General features: G+C 35.5%; 1 protein-coding gene across 1 annotated transcript in view; it reads right to left on the bottom strand.

Annotated features, from left to right (window-relative positions):
* The window catches only part of RICTOR (RPTOR independent companion of MTOR complex 2), a 76,465-nt gene that overhangs the window by 37,056 nt on the left and 19,231 nt on the right, over window positions 1-20,178 (bottom strand). Inside the window, exons 4-13 of the mRNA XM_082301867.1 lie at window positions 12,768-12,832; window positions 10,464-10,595; window positions 9,440-9,503; window positions 5,536-5,662; window positions 4,507-4,676; window positions 4,189-4,256; window positions 3,032-3,099; window positions 1,666-1,748; window positions 951-1,038; window positions 16-106 (exon numbers count right to left, since the gene is read on the bottom strand). Of these exons, the coding sequence (XP_082157993.1) occupies window positions 16-106; window positions 951-1,038; window positions 1,666-1,748; window positions 3,032-3,099; window positions 4,189-4,256; window positions 4,507-4,676; window positions 5,536-5,662; window positions 9,440-9,503; window positions 10,464-10,595; window positions 12,768-12,832 (956 nt within the window). The remainder of the gene's footprint in view (window positions 1-15; window positions 107-950; window positions 1,039-1,665; window positions 1,749-3,031; window positions 3,100-4,188; window positions 4,257-4,506; window positions 4,677-5,535; window positions 5,663-9,439; window positions 9,504-10,463; window positions 10,596-12,767; window positions 12,833-20,178) is intronic.

Raw genomic sequence — 20,178 nt, 5'->3', positions numbered from 1 at the left:
TCATTAAATCCTCACCTTGATCTGGCTCGATGGGGTAAAACAGTTTTAGCCTCAGCAGCTACAAAGCCATCAGAAAGTCTCCAGCAGTCTTGAAACCTGCCTGGATCTAGAACAAGAAAATATGGACAATGGTAATTATAACATTGGCTTTCACAGTATTATTTTGAAGGTGGTCAGTAGGTAAATAATAATCCTTGCCTGCAAATATTATTTCAGGTGGTTTCAAATTACAGAAAATTTTGTCAGAAGGGACCTCTAACAAGTCATGCAAACCACACTCCTGAACAAAGCAAGGGTACCTTGAAAGCTAGGACAAAGATTGTATCTAAGTGTCAACAAAACCAGTGACATTTCCAATCCATAAACACATTTAATGTGTTTAACAGAAAACACCATAAGCACCTAAAATGTTACAAGGTGTGTCCATATATAGAAGTAGCAAGTTTGCAACAAAGAATGATTTATTTACTTATAAATTTAAAAAGCATAGAATGCTCCTGGGTTTACAAAGGAGTAATTCTAAAGGTAAAATACTTACTTGGTTAAACTTAAAGACATGAAAAAATACTCACTTGCCCTCAAAAAAGCAGAAGTCTAAGGCCAGTGCAGACAGCTAACAGACAATATACAGAAAAGACTGACTAATAACTTTTCTGTAGTATTCACTAACACATCTACAATTCTGAACACTCCAAACAGTTCAAAGAAGTCTAATTTGTAGTGCTGACCTTACAGTCTTTTGTGTTAATGCTTAACTATGCCGATCTTTCATCAAACTTAGAACACTTAAAAGGTGATAAAGAATTTTAAACAGGACTTCAGAGCACCCAATAAATTCAGTGATAGAACAATTAATACTAAGGCAATTTATCATACATAGGAGACAGAAAAGGTTTCAAATTTATACGGGAGCTTAACAGAACTCTTATGTGAACTTTTAAAGTACTTACCTACACTGAGAAGTGCCTCAATAAATTCTTCTGCAATAACAGGAAGAGGAAGGCGAAATATATCGTAGAGAACTTCAAGCAGGCCACGCTACCAAAGAAAACATAACACAACAAGAATTTTACAAATTTACAGAATTGTCCTTTTTTTCACTATTAATACTGAACTTGAGACTTCTACAGTGCTAACACTGGTGCATTTGTTGCACTGTTTCTTTCACAAACTGAAATAACTGGAGAAGAAAGGATGGGGAATGTGGCTTTCTTACTTTTGAACTGTCCCTTATTGTCACTATGAATTCTCTAGCAGTTCAGGCTACTTGGATTGCAGATTTTTAGAATGGTTACATCTAGCACCATCAACTTTTGTTTAGTAAGTTTAATTTGTGAAGAAAGGTTTTTATTTACTTGGAATTAAACTCTATTATGATTTAAACTTGCAACTGCAGCTACTGTAAACATCCTTTGATTTGTGAACAGAGTAAAAATTAATTTACATACATAATCTCCTCCATTCTGTCACACATACATGGTATGCTTCCCAATTTCATAGGAATTTATAACAGAATTACAGACTTGAACTTGGGGGTTAAATGAACTCAAGGATAGCTGTCTCATAATTGGTGTCTGTGCTTAAACCACTAAATTGTTAAAAGGTTAAGAAAAACTAAAATATCAAATATTATTCCTACATCAGTACTAAATATTCACCACCTACCCGTATTTCCATATTTGGTATACAGAGTACCCCAATAAGAGACTGAATTCCAGAATTTCCAGGTTTGCACAGGCTGATAATACCTAGAAAACATTAAATGTATAATAATATTCCCTCACCAGTGAAAGAAAGGACAATAGACACATTGCTAAATTAGATTTTCAGTTTGAAAACAAGAACACATGAAAAAAATTACTAATCATAAACATTTTCATGTTTATAATATCATCTCCTTCCCAATCAACAGTATTTAATAAAACTTCCTAATCACAAAACTTCATATCCTCATTAAAAATATTTTTCTCCTTCCTACTGTGAACAATACATAAAAGTCAAGTGTGAGAACAACATATGCATGGAAGAAATGACAAAAATACAAAATTGTCTATAACAAGTAACTCTTCAACCTGAAAGGTTTTCATGATCTTAGAAGAACTGTGAGGAATTTCAAGCAAAAGCTGTACCTTAACCTAATAAATTATTCATTTCCTTTAAGTCTCAGGTGAATTCTAACAGCTGTTAGATCTAAGTGCCTCAGCGTAGGAAGATGCAGTAACACACCCATCAGAAACTATTTTCTGGAAGTTTCAAAGCTGCCACGTGCTTCCTCTCCAAGCATGTGAGAGCACACAAGAAACTTGAAGGATACCCGGGCATTAAAATTAGGTTAGTGATCATTTTCAGAACTTAAAAAATAACACAAGTAGTGTCACAAAATAGCCTAAGTATAGCCTGGAAAAATTCCACTCAAAATTTTGGTAAATGTTTATATTAACTGATTTAAATTTGCCAGACAATGTCTTGACCAAAAGAAAAAGCAGTCCCCAAGGCAGAACCTTCATGTTACATATTGTAATAATGCAGAGAAAGGATTTAGTAAAATGAAAAAAGCTACTTTTTTCATTTAGAAATGTCTTCCACATGAAAAATTGCAAACAATGTCCATTTGCAAGTTCTCTTCAGCTATGGCAGCTGGTAGAAGCGGGTGCTAATGAAACTATTTGCCAAATCTCTTAACACAGACAAAAAGATTTCATTTATGGCAGAACCACCACAAAGGCAAATTCTAATGATACAATGTTATTTTAAATATCCTTTCACCCATTAGATTCCAAGAATGACAATCAAGATGTAGTTTATAAGGCATTTTACACAGGGAGGGGATAAGCTGTGCCCTGTCAGGAGTCTAAGAAAAGTAAGTATGCATCCTCCAATTTTACAGTATCAAAACACATATTAAGTAGCATTGTAGGAAGGTATTGATAGAAATCGGACATGTCAAATGAGACAGATCCCGTGCCATTTATACTAGGAAGTAAAATCACACTTCCAATTATCCAGTTTCAAACAAATAAACAAATCTTACCTGCCCATGATCGAAATGCTGCCACTATTCCCATTTTACTAGCCAGGAATCGTGCTTCTCTGTCCTCTCTGCCATTAAAACAACAAATGTCACGATGCAGGTAGTAATTATCAAACAAACACTATTACTACCACAGTAATTGTAAAAGGTAGTTAACTGAGATTTTAGATGGGGGACAAAATCCAGAGTAATAGAAATATTTTATGTATGCAGATGTATTTACACAATGTATATATACACAGAAAAAGTTTAGAATTTTTAAGTATGGTTACTTTTCCTCTTCCAGGGGAGTTTCCACAGGAGAAGGATAACATCAAGAAGTAACCACCTACAGGGGTCAGATGAATCACTCTGCACCTCCACTGACACTAAGTCTATAGCAAAAAAGTAAAGATTTTATTCAGTTACCAATACCTAAACATCTCATGCTATTTGATAATTAAAAAACCCTTAATAATTCAAGCTGGAAGCCGTATCAGGAGATCTCTCTCTAGTCCAAATTACTGCACGAAAAGTCACCAGTTATCAGACTAGGCCACATTATAGAATCATAGCATGGTTTGGGTTGGAAGGCACCTTTAAAGGTTGTCAAGCTCAACTTCTCTGCAAGAACACAGCAAAAATGCAGTGTGTAGTACACACGCCTTTTACAGTACCCAGAGCTGTGGGAGGTATACAAGCTTTTGTAATTCACCTTGGAATACCTGCAAAACACTCAAGGCTTTATCCAGTTGTGTGTTAGAAACTCTCAGGCTGCAGGACCTCTCTGAACAACCTATTCTAACTCTTGATCAGCCTCACATAAAATAATCCCCCCTGCCCCTTTTACCAAGTTGAAATCTTTCTTGCTTCAATTTGTCTCTTGCTTCTTGTCTTTCCACCTTACACCACCATGAAGGGGGCCCTGGCTACATCACCTTGAAAGCATTTTCATAGGTAGTAAAAAGGCTGCTATTCTGCAGAGGGTGTCCCCCAAACCTCTCCTCTCCAGGCTAAGCAAGCCCTTTTAAATCTTAAATGCTTAACAGTATTTTAGGAAGCTGTACTCTGGCCTACTATATTCAACTTCAAGAAACTTAGTATTTGGAAGGAAATAACAGCTTAATTCCAATGCGATGAACATAACTGATAGCACAAGTAGCAGCACTAACACTTACTTGAGTTGTCCTTCTGCTGTGTCTGGATTATGCCTGTAGTGAAAATCCGTGTAAGGGGCTAAAATTCTCTAAAACGAAAGAAAGACGTGTTATTTTTCACATGAAAATACAGTTAAATCACTATTGCCCTTTCCTCAGTCCCACTCCAAACTATCATTATTCCTGCTTTATAAATCTTGGGCTCTTAGCCTAAAACATTACCTTTTAGACACTGTGCACTAACACAGAGGAAATCTGAGACAAAAATCAAACACTTGAATGAGTTTATTATTATCTAATGTTTAACTTCTGTCACTGAACAAGTAAAACTGCACTCACCTCTAATTCTACATCTGCTCGCACGTACTGTCGGGTCTTTGGGTGATTAATGAGGTGCAAGACTGTAGTTATCAGAGCCTCATTTATTCGGCTTAGCTGACAATCAATCACATTTTTCAAGATGGTACTTAAACCACCCCGAAGAGCCACCACCTCAGGATTCTGAAGTGCTAGATAAAGGAAAACAAGTCATTTTGGCCAATGTTGAAGATAAAACATTCCATGGCGATGACAAACTTGTCATCTCTTTAGTACGCATATCTTATTCATCCTGAACACTGCTGAGGCACATGTAAAGCTTCTAATGGAACTGGCTGACACTAGCAATGAACTGAGATTTTGGATTCAGTTATCAAACACAAAAATACTGGTCACTCACTATCCAGCATATGACCATTTCCCAACTTAATTCCAACCAAGTTTCCATATAGCAGTTTATGGATTTCCCCATAAAGAGTTTTCATGCTTCATTGGACTGACATAGATAAATTATTTATACTAAAATATAAGAGTAACATTTTATTTATCTTCTTTAAAACAAGTTTTAATCTTGAAAACAAACTGCTGAAGTTATTTCCCACTGATTAATTTTTGAAAAAAACTTCAAAAATCAGCAGCCAAATTAAAGTTTAGGGAGTTAGTACAAACCACTGCCCCGATAACTACAGTATCCACTCCAAAAATTTTTAAAAAGGAAGATATTTTGTAGTTCTCTGAATTCTTCTAAATTTGTCAGCATCTTGTGTATGGAATTCTCCCTACTTCAAATCCGTTAAAGAAACACCAACTGCAGTAGAGAAATGGTTTTAAGGCAAATCAGAAACTGTCAAGTCTTGAAGGAAAGACAAAAACCTGAAATCTTCATGTATGATACATAAATAGATTTTAAGTCATTTTGGTTTATATCATGCTAATTACTAAAATCAATGGAATTGACAATAAGAACACAACATCTAATTTATTATTAAACAAATACTGTTAATGACAACCACATCAAAACTGAACACTAATTAAGAAAAATTATCTTACCTAGTTCACAGATAATGGCTATACATGCTCGAACCATTCTGTCTCTTTCTTGAAGACCATCGTTTCCAACTGCTATCAAAGAATTAGTAATAGAACTGGGGAACAGTGAAGCATTCACAGTGATCATCTGCCAAAAAGGAAAGAAAAAGCCCTCTAGTTTCTTCATATTTCTCTAAATACACTTACATATTCACCAGCACTCTGTTCCATACAAACAGTTAGACAGACCAGTCCATCTGTTACTTGGTTGTATCTGGTGAATCTCCGTAAGTGTTTCTTTTGCTCTTGAAATTTTTTCAATTTCAATTCATTTGTCAATTTACTTTACTATTCTCTTCCTGCTTCAGTTTTTTATTTTTATATTTTATCATAATAAGAAAGAATTTAAAAGATGACTGGCGCAGTGAGAATTAAGACTACCTTTATCATAGTTTTTTCCCAGTAATATCTTTATTGACAAAGAACATTATCCAATGACACAGAGTAGATTAAAAACTCATCTACTATTAAGGTTGTTCTGCACCATGGAAAGCCTCAAATGGGAGGACACTCAGTTTGGGGGAATTTTGACTCTGGCACACTCAGAATTCCCCCAGGAATAATGAGCAAGGCCCTCTGTGCACTCATTAAAAGTAAAGAAAGACACTCCTGAACAACCAACCAATACCACAAACTCTTCACCATCCCCCAAGTGAGGCTTTGATTGCAAAGGTTGAGGAGCTGCTTGCTCACATTTTCTCAATTTGTGAAAATTAAATACACATATCCTTCCGGAACAAGAATATCGCTAAACAGATGTATTACTAAGGAGGAAGCAGATTTTTGTCTGATTGCCTAAAAAGGGAAGAGTGCAATGTCTTATAGCCCACTCAGCCGTGTCACTTTTTTTTCCCACTAATAAATAAAAATGAGACATTAAAAAATACTCAATATCCATCAAAGACCTGGAATTTAAGGCTGGTTTCCCATGGTTTTATTTACCATCTTTTTTGCTTCCAACAAAACCAGGCTTATCTTCCTAATTCTTCCAAAACCATTTTGTCCTATATCCATTTTACATCTCCCCCTTTGACATGTTACAGATATTTGTGCAAAGATGATTAGTTTTTTACCTTTTTTTGCAGAGATGCTAAAATGAGAGGGAATCAACCATTATGACCAAAATTTTGGAAGAGTTTTAACAAATCTATGTTTAAATACAAGTTTCTGAGAAGCTTCGTGTTATACATAATGTTAATGCCAACAAAACATGAAGCTTTTAAGGTAGGACTTTAAAGAAAAAACAAATTCTCTCCCACCCACAGTCTTTCACTTTTACACTGGCAAGAAGAAACAAGAATAAGCAACAGCATAGGTGCACCAATCCACTCTATAAAACTGCAACCTGTTTTCTACTGATATTGACATGCACTTCCTATGAGGACACAAGCTGTTCTGCTTCACTGCCTTTGTTTTTAAGACATGAGAAGGAAAGGTTTCTTGTAATAGTCAATTCTAAATACATCAGTAGAATTAATAAATTTTTGTATTCACTTTGTATCTGCTCTAGGTATTAAAATGCAGTTCTAAAACCCAAGGAGAGGTAATGGGAAGCTACTTAGAAATGGCTAAGATGAAGTAAGTAATAAAGACTATGAATTTGGTATTTCAAGACTCCTTTAGAAAAGAGGAAGAAAGAGGATGGTTCATACTGCATCTAACCCTCACTTTTGCTTAAAAAAGAAAACATCTGGACTATTAAATCATAAAAAAATTGTCTTATTGACTTCTATTAGATAGAAAAATGCTTCCCAAAGCCAACTTCATGCCATCCTTTTCATGGCTGAAGATATTACTAAATTGCAAAGCTTTTACTAAGAAATGTAGAGGTGATTACAGTCAAAACATGCAGTGAGCACTCAGCCTTCAAAAACTATTGGACATCAAGTTTAAAAAATTAAGATTTTTTAAAATCTTCCGACACCATTTTAACCTAATATTTTTAAAACAAAGTTTATTATTGCCTTTCTCTGCATTCATGAAGCAGTATTAGTATTTTGTATTTTGTTATTCTTCTCTATGAAAAAAAAGAAAAGAGTTTCAATTTTAGTCTATGCAATTCTCACACACATTTTTGTTACCAAAGACGAGGTTAAGGAGCCAAATCTTGAAACTGAAAATAATAGTTCTGCAATACTGGAAAAACCCAGTTCAGTTTCACAGTAAATTTGAGAACAAAATTGTTACCTTTTTTCAGTTTATTTGCCATTTATTCTCCCCTTCTAGACCTTTATATAACCTTTCAGGAATCCTGGCATCAAATCATTAAGTCTGAGACACTGAGGGAGATTGAAGAGAGAAGTAGAAAAAGGGCAAGAGCAGGGTAACAAAAAGTGTGAAAATACAGAATGTGCTATTCAGGAAGCACAGTATTCCTTGTGAGAGAATTTCTGAAGAACTGACTGCTCTGTGCCAATGCATGCTTAACTGTTGGTCTGACATTGTCTTTTAAGAAAACAGAATGTTATAGGTACGTAGCAAAAGATGCTAGAAAAGGCTTTTCATCAACACAGTTCTCAGCATCAAGGAGCCACAAGCATGGCTGCACAGGCTGCGCATTTGATGCACACACCTGGTGCATGCCAGTACCCCTGCACCACAATGGAGAAAAAAACCACTAAGGGCCAGCTGTGTGATTTCTTTAATGTTTCTCTCTCACCATCATTTTTTCAAAATGATGATCAAACTAACGGATTTGTTTCTTTTGCTGTCTCTTCTTTCATGCACGACAGAAGTTTTTGCTCAAGCACAAAATGCTCAAAAAAGCCCAGAAATAATGAGGACAAACTTTGGACCCAAATAAAACCAATTACTAATGTGTTTCTATTCCATCTTCTGATTTATGTTATTCTGAGTCTACACTGAAGCTCCTATTCAAAGGAGATCAGCAAAGAACTTTTATAAGTGCAACTCATAAAAGGAAGTGCAACTTCCTCAAGGACCTGTTCCTTCATAGTGTGGCTTTTTGTTTGTTTTTTGCTTGAGTTTGGAGGAGGTAGCTATGTTTAATATTTAAAACTCATTTTTTGGCACAATTGTTTATCAAGCACATTGTATTTTCTATAAGACAGAAAACATATGTTTAAAATACAAAATGAGATTTAACAGACAGTGCTCCTGGGGAACCATTCTTCAACTACCTCAAACTTTACTCCAGTCTTTGGTAGTTTTTGTAAGAATATAAGAATAATAAAGAACAGTGAAGTCCAGCAGAAAGGCAGAATATTATGTTTCCTGAATACATTTAGTATCTCTATATGCCAATTTCTCTAGGACAAACTTGAAAATACAGCTACCGTATCTTCAAATCTCACACCCATGGGTACACAGTACAGAAACCATCACAGACTAACCATGTTTTACTGAGTACCCGAGATAAAATCCTATGGGTAGCATCAACTGCCACAAACAAAGCAGTAAGTCTATAAGCAATCCTTGAATGATCACTTCAGTGACAACTTCTCATTTCTCACATGGCAGAAAATCTCCCAATCTCTGACTCACAGATGATTAAACAAACTATACAGTGAACTCATCATAATTTCAATACTGAAACTTAATATTGTTTTTATGCTCTTGCATTCACTCTTTGATAAGTGTTTCCAAACCTTGTCCAGTATCACCTCTATCAAGAGAAAATTAGCAAGATTCTTCTAGCCCACTTGAGATTCCAAACTGTAACACGGTAAGATCAAAACAAGTCTCTTCACTACTTTTTCTTCTGTCTTGTTAATTATCAGCTATATTACATGATAAAGGTAAAAAAAGGTGTTAGAGACTGTGAAAAAGCACTGTTGGTGGAGACAACCAGGAGTCAGCACAACTGAGTGGCACAGCAGATACAACCATAAATAGGAGATTTTACCTTTCTGACTAATCGAAGTGCTTGTGTTCTTTCTACTTCATTACTTTGCTGTATGTCAATGCACCTAAAGTAAGTTAAAAAACACATTTTGTTTATAACAATAGTAACTTTCACCTTAACTGTTAACAACTCACGTTAATATTTATGCATATGAATACAGAAGAAAAAGAATTGACTTGTTTAAAAACTACACTTTTCAGCAAGCATATTCATTATGATAGGTCAATTAGCTTTGGTTTATATTTTTCCAGCTATTTTCATTATAACTAAGTCAGTAGAATGTTCTCAAGTATGAAATGGCAAAGCATCAACAATTATTTTCCAAGCTAGCTGCATCTGGCATTTGCAAATGAGACCAAACCAAGTATTTGTAATGTTTCACATCAACATACTCTGGATGTTCTCAGATCAGAGAAGTCCTTTTGCTCCAAAAAAATTAAACAGCACACTAAAACTACATGTTTATACATTTATAAACAGAAATTCATGCACATCTGTATCAGTATATCAAATAAAAAATTTCATTACAGGAAGCACTAAAAAGGCTATTATTTACATCTATTCATCATGCTGACTGTATTATCTCACTGTTGGTTTGCCCTCTGGGATTTTTCTGTTGTGTCATTGGTTATACTTAGACTACAAATTCTTGGACACAAACTACTTTTTAGCCCTGACTTTGTACTGAAGGCTCTGCAGCACTGTAATAATACAAAGAATCAAACAACTCCCATACAACTTAAGACATGAAAATTATTAACATTTAAACTTATTAATTTATAGTTAATGGCATTTATGATTAAAAGAAGAAATTCTTTGGATTACTTGTAATATGTCATATATCAGGACAGCATTTTATTTGGATTAGCTAGTGTGATGAAGTATCATTCTGCCGAAGAAAAATGCCGTTTACAAAACTACTTATTAAGAACATAAGAGAATATGAAAACATTTCTCACCTGTCTCAACCATGAAAAAGCAAGTGATTTACAACTTCACAATTTACAAGAAGAAGCAAATTTACCTGGCTATCAAATAATCCACTTTCAACTTTAGCACCTTCTGGAGAATACTGGAATCTCGAATAAGATAGCGGAGGGCTCGCAATCCTGCTGCTCGCACCTCTTTTGCTTCGTTTAGTAAAGCTAACCTCAGACTACAATGAAGAAAACAAAAGGGACAAACAAATATTAGGCAGCAGGCAGACTTCACCATCTGACATGCAGCTACTACTCACTCATTTACAAATAGCATGATTTTAAAAAATAAATGTTCTGATGTTATTTTACAACTTTCAGGTCTTCTCATTTGCAACCTAGAAGGCAAGCCTTCATACTGGTCAGCAGATGTAGACAATATATTAATCTGAAAAAGCCACAAACCAATTTTTCCCCCAAGTAACAGCTTGTACATCCATGAAATGACACATAACCAAAAAAACCTGTACACAATTTTTTATTTGACAGAACAGCTGAGCACAATATTAGTCCAAGAAAATTAACAGGTAGAATAAGGTAGGTAAGAAGAAACAAAATATGGAAGAACTCTAGAAATGGAGTTAGAAAGCATGAAGTAGCACACCATCCTTTTGAAGTCCCTCAAGAGATTCGTCCCTCTTCCCCAACCACATGCAGGGTGGGATGGGAATCCTCAATCTCCCAATTACATTTTCTAGTAGGATTTTTCACCAGACATCTAAGAATGTAAATACTTCAGCCAGTGAGACTGAATTTCTACTTCTACAAAGGGCTTATTTTTTTTCTTTTCTTATCCTAGGGTTGTCATGCACAGTAATCAGCTACTCCAGGCAAAAAATCTTCAGAATCTTTTGGTAATTAATTGGCATGGGTAAATCACTGCAACAGAAGCCTACTCTCAGGTGTTACCTAGACAAACTAGAAAGGCCGCCATGTCATTTGCAAATAAAGATGAACTGATTATTACTTTCAGCACTAAGCAGGGAATTGTTTCAAGACCATCTCTCCTGTAATATGAATATGCTGCCCATGATGCTTTGGATGCGGCCCAGGACATAACTGGATTTCTGGACTTCAGGACTGGACATAGGACTCCTGACTCATGCAGCAGCCCCAAGTCCTTTTCAGCAGGGCTGCTCTTGATCAGTTCAAACTCCAGCCAGGGGGAGGGCTTGACACCAGGGGTAATTTTGATACCAAGGATCTTTGAGTCCAACTCCTGGCCCTGCACAGGACAATCTCATGAAGTCACACCATGTGCCTGAGAATGTTGTCCAAACACTTCCTGAGCTTTGTCAGGCTTGATGCTGTGATCACTTCCCTGGAGAGCCTGTTCCAGTGCCCAACCACCCTCTGGATGAAGAACTTTTTTCTGATATCCAACCTAAACCTCCCCTGACACAACTTCAGGCCGTTCCCTCAGGTCCTGTCACCGGACAACAGAGAGAAGAGATCAATACCTGCCCTTTCTCCTCCCCTCATGAGGAAGCTGTAGACCAGTAAAAGAAATGGCACAGTGAAACCATTACAAAGAACAACACTATCGTGAGATTCAACATCCAAAAGCAACAGCTACCAAAAAGATATGTGTCACTATCTTTAAGTAATGAAAATGCAGTGAAAACATAAAGCTTGTCTAAAAGATAAAACAGTTCAAGTTAAGAAAATGACTCACAACATTTCCATAACCAATTACACAAGGTTTCCCAACATTTTGCTCAAAGAGTAATTAGCTTTCCTAAGCTTTTTTTCTTAAGTGAGATCTAAATTGAAAGAACAGAGAAATGCATTAAATATTAGATCTTGTTTGCTTTTGTCACGAGTGCTGGTCCTAAAGATGAATTTACCAATTTCTGTGTGGAAATAAGCATGTAGATACATTTGACAGTCAGAAATGGCCACAAAATAGATAGGAATTCCACTTAAATGTATATACATGGTGCTTTGCAGTAGCAGAGAAAGCAGTGCTACATGGATATACACATACCAATACAACATAAAATACTGTTCTTTAAATTCTGATTCTATATCAAGAATATGCTCTGTATTTTGTAGATGTGCATTTTTATTAGACGTGCTTTCTACAAGTACTGAAATATTCAGATGTACTTTTACATCTGTGAGGAATATACTGTAGAAATCTACACTTCTAACTTGAAGTGGGTTTTCTCTGTTTGCCCAAAAGTGAATAATGTATTTCTGATTTTACTCATTAAAACATTTGCAGGCTATCTGCTTGCATTATGAAATTCCGAACTAGTGTTGAACACTAGTTCAAAAGTAAAAAAGAAGTTTAATTGCACCAAAACAACTGATATTCCCTAGGATTGCTCTAGTGCTCTACTACTTACCATATTATGATGCCGTCATAGGTAAAACCTAGCTTTTCTTCAGCATGGCCAGTATTACAAAGAAGCTGAAAATAAAAGAAAATATCCATTAGTTATAGCTCTCCAAAAATGACTGTGAAAAATGACTGTGTGGATTTTGGGAAATGATTTCAAAAGCATTTAATTTAGGAAGGAATTTAATTTGTAGCAAGGGAGAGAGTACCAGCTTCAGACTTCCCTGAGAATTTCTGCTGTCTATATTCTGTTCCTATACACACATCAGATACTGAGACTCATCTGTGGATTCTCATAGCAAAAAAAGGTTGCACAGTTGTCTAAGTTGTGTACTGGTCAGTCCATTTTTCAGCACCAGATTGCTAGCTGGGCAACTAGTAGTTTGAGCAGAGAGCAAAAATGACTGAAATGAAAGCATATCTGCAGGGGCTCAGGTAAGAGTTTTGAAACAAAGACTGACACTGATGGTCCACTGTTACGTTTTGTCACAGTAGTGCAGAAGTTCAAAAAATCAGAAGGCATTGCCAAGTGTCTTGTAACCGACATTTGGTCTTGGCCTGCCATCCATTTTATAGAACTTGTACCTCTGAAAAAATCAGAGCAAAGGTTGAATTTACGCATACAAAAAGCAGCTATAAACTGTCACAAACTGGACATTTCAACCATATGTAGTCGTTGTGAACAAAGAAGATTTACAAGCACAGTTTTTAAGTCCAAAATCATGTTCAAAAAAGAGCAACCTAGGTTGCCAGTGTTTTAGCCTCTTGAGGAAAGGAAAACAATCTCTTCTGTAAGAAGAGCTGATGCTGTTCTTCTTTGGCACAGCAGCAAAGAAATTCCTAGCAATCTCACTTACTATCCCTGGCTAAAATTATAAAATATTATCATGTCCAAATCCCAAAGCACTTTTCCAAGCACTTCCAAAAACTCAAGTGACTAATACTGATTGCAATAGCTTTGCACTTTGTCCTCTGTTTTCAAAACAGGCATGTATTCAGTTCTAAGTCAGCGCAGTATTAAGTTTCTCCTCAGTGAGGAATTCAGGAAGTATTTGTGCTAACTAGTCATTACCTCTGCTCTGAAAATACTGTAATATATCAAACCCTGTGACACATTCTTTATGTGTATTTACTGCTAAAAATAAGAAATTTATAATAAACAAAATGAACATCAAGGCTCCTGTAAGTTAAAATATTTAGTGTGTTCCATGCTTCAGTTCTACCGTTGACCTCCATCTGAAAAAACAGCATATTGCAGCAAAGCTCTGCTTTCAAGTAAACTCATTTTATTAGCAAGATCATTAAAATTCAAACAGTACTAAGGTTTATGCTCAACAAGTACAAATTCATTCGAGGACCACACTACATCTTACAAAACTGTTTTTCAAGAGAAATACCTAGTGATAATGCTGGAATTTAAGACTGTTAATAAGAGATTATTAAATTGGCCTGGATCAGCTCCATGTTTGGGCTCAAATAATTTAAGTTAATTGAAGTATTTTGGAATTTGCATTTTTCTTAACCAAAGACGATTATAAAACATAAGGGAAGTTTTTACATAATCTCTTTTTTAACCATCTTTCAAATTTAAGTGATAATAAAACTAGGCAATTGATGCATTAACTGGTTATGACAGTATGTCACTTCCTAACATCAATCTATTTTTATGCCATGTTGTTTGACTGCCTAAGGCTACCACTGCCGCTTTGGCATTTCTATTGACATCTTATGAACTGTAAAAATTGGCTGGCAGAGTGTAAGCAAAACAGTGCGAGAAGATAGTGAGTAAAAACATTGTTCAGTTTCAGACAGTTACATCAGTAGTTGTTTAGGCTAATCATTTATACATCTAACCCTCTCCCCAGCATTCTACCCTAGACACAAATGAGAAATCCTAACTTAACATAACAGAATGTCCTCAACAGTCTATTTTTCCTACTTTAAAAAAACCCCAGAGAATTGTAATTCTGATGTAGGAAAAACCCACGTTTTAGAAAGCCACTGTTGTGTGCACTAGTGCATTAGTGAAGCTCGTCTCCATCACACTTACCACTGGTTTGCATCTTGAGCAGTCCTGAAATTAAACTGAAGCATTTGACATGTTCCAGGAACCCATCTAACTTGCTGCACTGCTAAAAAGCATTCAGTTCACTGGACCAGTTCTAGTCTGGTTGTCCCTCTCACCAAATACATATAGTGATTATTAGCTCCTCAATACCAGCTGTCTGCATCTATATATGTGGTCCCACTGCATACACCTTCACCGAAGCTGAAAAGAACTTAACCTATCTTGAAATTCAAACAGTCATGTCACCTGATGAGCTAAAACTTACATCAAATTTAACTGCTGTTTGTATATAAACTTCTGAATTTGACAGTAATAGTTATAGAAGTGTTTGATGGTGTCTGTACATACATGTGAAATATTTCTCCCACAGAAAAGAAAATAGCTACTAGCTTATTCTCCCTCTAATGGGCCACCAGTATTTATGCATTAGTTTTCTTTGTAATTTATGTATGTTCCAGATAGAAAAGGGCCTAAAAGACGCACAGGAAGATCAGAATTCAAAAATGTTTCAGTGACTTGAAAGGAGTGCCGAAATTCAGTAAGAAGATTCAACTAGATAATAGGAACATCATTTCCTTCAGGGTACCACACATTAATAGACACATACAAAATGAAAGTAGGCCAGCAGAGAAACAGAAACTGTCCAGAAATTAAGATTCAGAAAGTTCATTTCAAATAAAAAAGAAAACAAATTTTATCTCTGGAATTAAAAGGTTCTATTAGTATTGATCAATACTAATAGGACTGCATTATGTTTGAGATTAAAAGACTTTTTCCATTTCACAGGCTGCTCTCAAAACTGCAAGAATAAAATTTTGTGTGACACATTTTAAAAGCAAAGTGGAAAAAGTGTAGCAGAAAAATGTACAAGGCAGGTAGAAAATCCACCCATGAAGGCTGAGCCATTTGGTTTATTTAATCTAGGGGGAAAAAAAACATCGGGCTGGTAAGGATGGATTTCTGTAAATTTGAAAAGGGGAAAAATAGTCAAAGAAGCTGCTATAATGAACATACTGTTCACCTGGTCCCAATTCCTTGGGTATTTGCTAAGTTATAAATGTCTGGCCTTAAATGTATTGTACAAAAACTTTATTGCATTCTTCTAATTTCACCTTCAAACAACATGACCCAGATCAGTGATTCCAGCCCAAATGCAGTGATCTTTGTAAATGGCTGAATTCCTGACAAAGCCAAGTAATTGCCATATGTTTGACAGTAAGATTTAACAATTAACATACATACCATTATAGCATTACTCTGTAGGCAAGTAGTACCAGAATGCTAAAATCTAGCTTTGGCTATACATTGGCATAGTTCATTAAAATGGTGATGGATTACCATACAATACCTGGAATTACGAAATTATTTATATTTTTATACTATTTGTATTTTCCATATATCCATCTTACCTATAGAAAGTATACATTTTTAAATAAACGCAATAAATTTTATATACAGATACAAACAAAACCAAGCAGAGTACACTTTGTGAGTTAAAACTGCAAATGAGTCCACTTTAAAATTAAAATTTTGTGATAAAATACACAATCACTGGGCATAGCAAAGACTCATTGAGGATAAGATTACATATTAGGACAAAATGGTACGTACATTAAGCCAGACAGTGACTAACTTACAGTGAAGGTTTTTTTCATGTTTACTGTCAGCTATGAGTTTTTCATACTACTCAGATGAGTCACAGCAATATGAGTAACATACCAACATGTCTTGGAAACAGTAGCTCAGAACAACAAAACCATAGGAGGTCAACAGCATACACAAGTGGAGTGAAGATTTGAGACCATTCAAATTTATATTTAGTAGAATAGCCACAGCAATTACTAGGTAAAAATATTATATTATTCCATGCATCCAGAATGTAATTACTGCTTTATAACTTTGGAAGTACAGTTTGAGCCACCACTGGTAACATTTAAAAGAAGACTACTTTGTAGATTCTAGTCTTAAGAGAAGCCTACTGAAACTGGACTCTGGATTTAGACACATTTGTTACACTGAATGTCTCTAAGCAACATGTTCTGCTCCTGTCTGCTACATCATCGTGAGGTTTCAGGTTTTCCCGCAGTGGTTTATCTACTTGGATAAATGTTACAGTCAGACAATATATTCAGTCTAATATACCTGGGTTTTGCAAAAGACAGCTGAGACTCTAAAATGACAGACTATGAATCGGGGACACTATCTGTGAAAGCCTCTATGGCCATATCCACATCCAACCCACTCAATCCATATCATCCTAGTGAAAGTCAGCAGCATGGTCAAAAGCTAACAAATATACAGAGCAGAACAGCAGAGCTTCACTAAATAACAACAATTAGTTTTGAACAGACTGAAAACATAATTTTCCATATCACTGTATTACTGATGCTGTTCCATTGCTAAGTTTATATCTAAAATAAATTGCTTGATTTTGTCCTTTAAGAAGTACCTTTCTTTTTGAAAACAAAAAACCAAATTCCTACAACATCTGTGGATTTTTTTTGTCTTGTTATTAAAATACCCTTTTAGTTTTACAAAGGTATGAAGGATCTCTCAGAAGCTCCCAGTGGGATAAACCTTCTATAACAGGGGATTATAAACAAATACTTCAAATCACAAAGGTATTTTCCACTAGGTAAATGCAATTGCACAGTTTTTTCTAGTTTTCAATGACTTATCACTTACTACTTCTCATGGAGGTGGGGAAAACCCCAAAGAAGTAACCATGATGTTTTGATACTAATCAGCAAAAGTGGGGAAACTTCAAGGTGCTTGCCTTATGTAGGTGGCCATATAAATTAAGATGGGCAATCCTACTCATTTTACTGGAGCTGGAGGCAATACCAAACTTGTGAAATGCTGTGACAATTCAAAGTGTCACTAACCATTTAGTGGAGGTCAAATCCTCAAACAGTTTTCAAGTCAGAATATAAATTAGCTTAAATAGGATGGCTTGAAAGGAATATAGACTGAGGCAGTACTGTACAAAAGTTTTTGCCCACAAAAATCCAGCCTCACTTACTAGGTGACAAGAAGCAGAGGAGGAGTGTGCTCTGATTCAACACAGGTAAAATTTCCAAGTCTGCTGCTGCTGCAATTCAGAACTAAACATACCTTTCCACAGCCTGTGTATCACCAGACTAGGAATGCTAATTTCCTGAAACAGAAAACTTAGACCACCTAAGTTGGGTGGTCTTGTTGGGCAAGAACAATTCACATTCTGCAGATAAAGAGCAAAGAACTTGTAACAGTAATGACTTAGCTAGTAAGCAGTACTAGCAAAAACTTGATAAATGAAATTCAAGTTTTTGTACAATATCATGTATAAAGCACACTTTGCACAGTAATAATGAGTGCTGTGCAGACCTGAAAACTAGTTAACACTTCTCTTAAAGGGAAGTAGCAATGAAAAAGGAGTTACAGCACCTAGGCATACAAGCTTCATATAAAGTATCTGCTTTACTGTATCATTCCTGCAGATGAACTAGTAACTCCTGTTGACTTCTGATCACCATTATTATTATTATTTAAAAAAAAATAATTAAAAGTATTTAACTTCTATATAAAACCCTGGAGTCTAGTTCAGTACTAATTCAGTAATTTTTACAGGATGATTATGTTCTTTTTAAAAAAAGGGAGGTGAGGGGAACAGATCTCACCTTAAAAATCTAGTCCAGTTTCATGTAAAGAAGCCTGGACATAACACAACTCAGATATCCTGAAAATAATACAAAACTTGGTGTCTATCATGATCGTTGTCAGGAAACTCCACATTTGGAGTTAATTACATTACTTGTTTCCATGTGATAAAAACATTTTGCTTGCCCTGACCAAAGAACTGGAACAGTGGGATTTGCAGCCTTTGAAGGAAATACGTGGGGTAGTTGGGAGCAACTGCTTAGACTTGTTCAGATGTTTTCTTTTAAATATAATAATATTCTTAGCAGGAGAATAATAGATTTTCCATATTATTTTATGTGAAATATGCTATTAGAAATTTTCAAAGGTCCTTTCCCTGTCCATAGTACAAATACGCCAGATAGCAAGTAACTCTTCAAAACTGGACCACAAAATGCAACAATTTATAAACAACTTAAGTTCATATTCATTATAATTCCAAGACAGGATACAAACATCCTCAACCCTTAGCACATCAAGCTTACTCACACTCCTCTTTCACAAAGGCGGAACTGAGACTACACTAACTCATGGTAGAAGAACAGAGTGCAAAAAGGAAATAACACCATCTCGCCAAGCTCCAGGCTTTCACTTTTAACCACTGGAATGAAAAACACAGAATTGTTCCAACCACAAGGCAGACAATACAGCACAATTTGCAACTTCTATTCTGTTCTCATAACTGCATTTACAGTTCAAACAAGAATAGGAAGAGTTTTTAAAACCAAATGCACTAAGTTACCCACTTATAAAGCATATATTCCAGAAAGATGAATATAAGAACAAATGTCCGATATTAAATTGAGTAGTTTAATTCCCTTATGGAGGGAGATTCTCATTTAGAACCAAAATCAGGTTATGAACCACAGTCTCCATCTTCAAATATCATATTTAATTTTATTAAGTTGCTTTTCACCAACTCATAATTTCCTCCCAGTCTTAAGTGCAATTTATGAAAACCGTTCTTCCATTTCTTTAAGTATTTTCCAATCTCAACATTGGGTTTAACAAAACCCCCAAATATTCCTCAAATATTCAACTACAGAATTACGCAATTTCTCAAAACTAACTTTGAAAAATAGTATTTGGTTCATATTTTAATTACAATATGTGTATTTCTCAATTTTCCACAGTTATGGGTGCTTAACATCTGATTTTTCATAGCAAAATTGACACTGTTTTAAGATCCATAGTTTCAAAGATGGACTTCTCACTACTAACCATGCATCTACAAGCCTAATCCAGCTCTTTAATTTTAAGACAATTAGAGAATTTGGAAGCATTCACATTTTGAAGTTTCCAGATTTTCACAAAAAGGAAACCTAGCTATGCATTAGACTTTTCTAGCAGAATGAAGAGCTTTTTTGCAACACATTTTGGAATCCCAATGAAAAGAGCAGCATTCTGTCAATGGTTGATGTCTGATAGACACAAGGCAATGACCCAAAGAAGAGACTTCAGGATGAAGTTCAGTTCCTTAGTGAATGCTATGCATCTACACATGTTCTGAACCAATCCAGATAATGCAGCATTTACAGATTTGTTATTAGTGCATCAGAAGATAAATGTATTTGTTACTGTGATTTTGTTCTCAGTACTCACGTGAATCTTACACATTACCACTGAAGTGGTCAATCTCACAAGGACTGCCTTTAACAGCCAACATGCCTAC

Source organism: Coloeus monedula, assembly GCF_965178545.1.
Source record: "Coloeus monedula genome assembly, chromosome: Z".
Taxonomy (NCBI): domain Eukaryota; kingdom Metazoa; phylum Chordata; class Aves; order Passeriformes; family Corvidae; genus Coloeus; species Coloeus monedula.
Note: the sequence above shows the minus strand (reverse complement) of the source record. Positions and strands in the feature narration are given on the sequence as shown.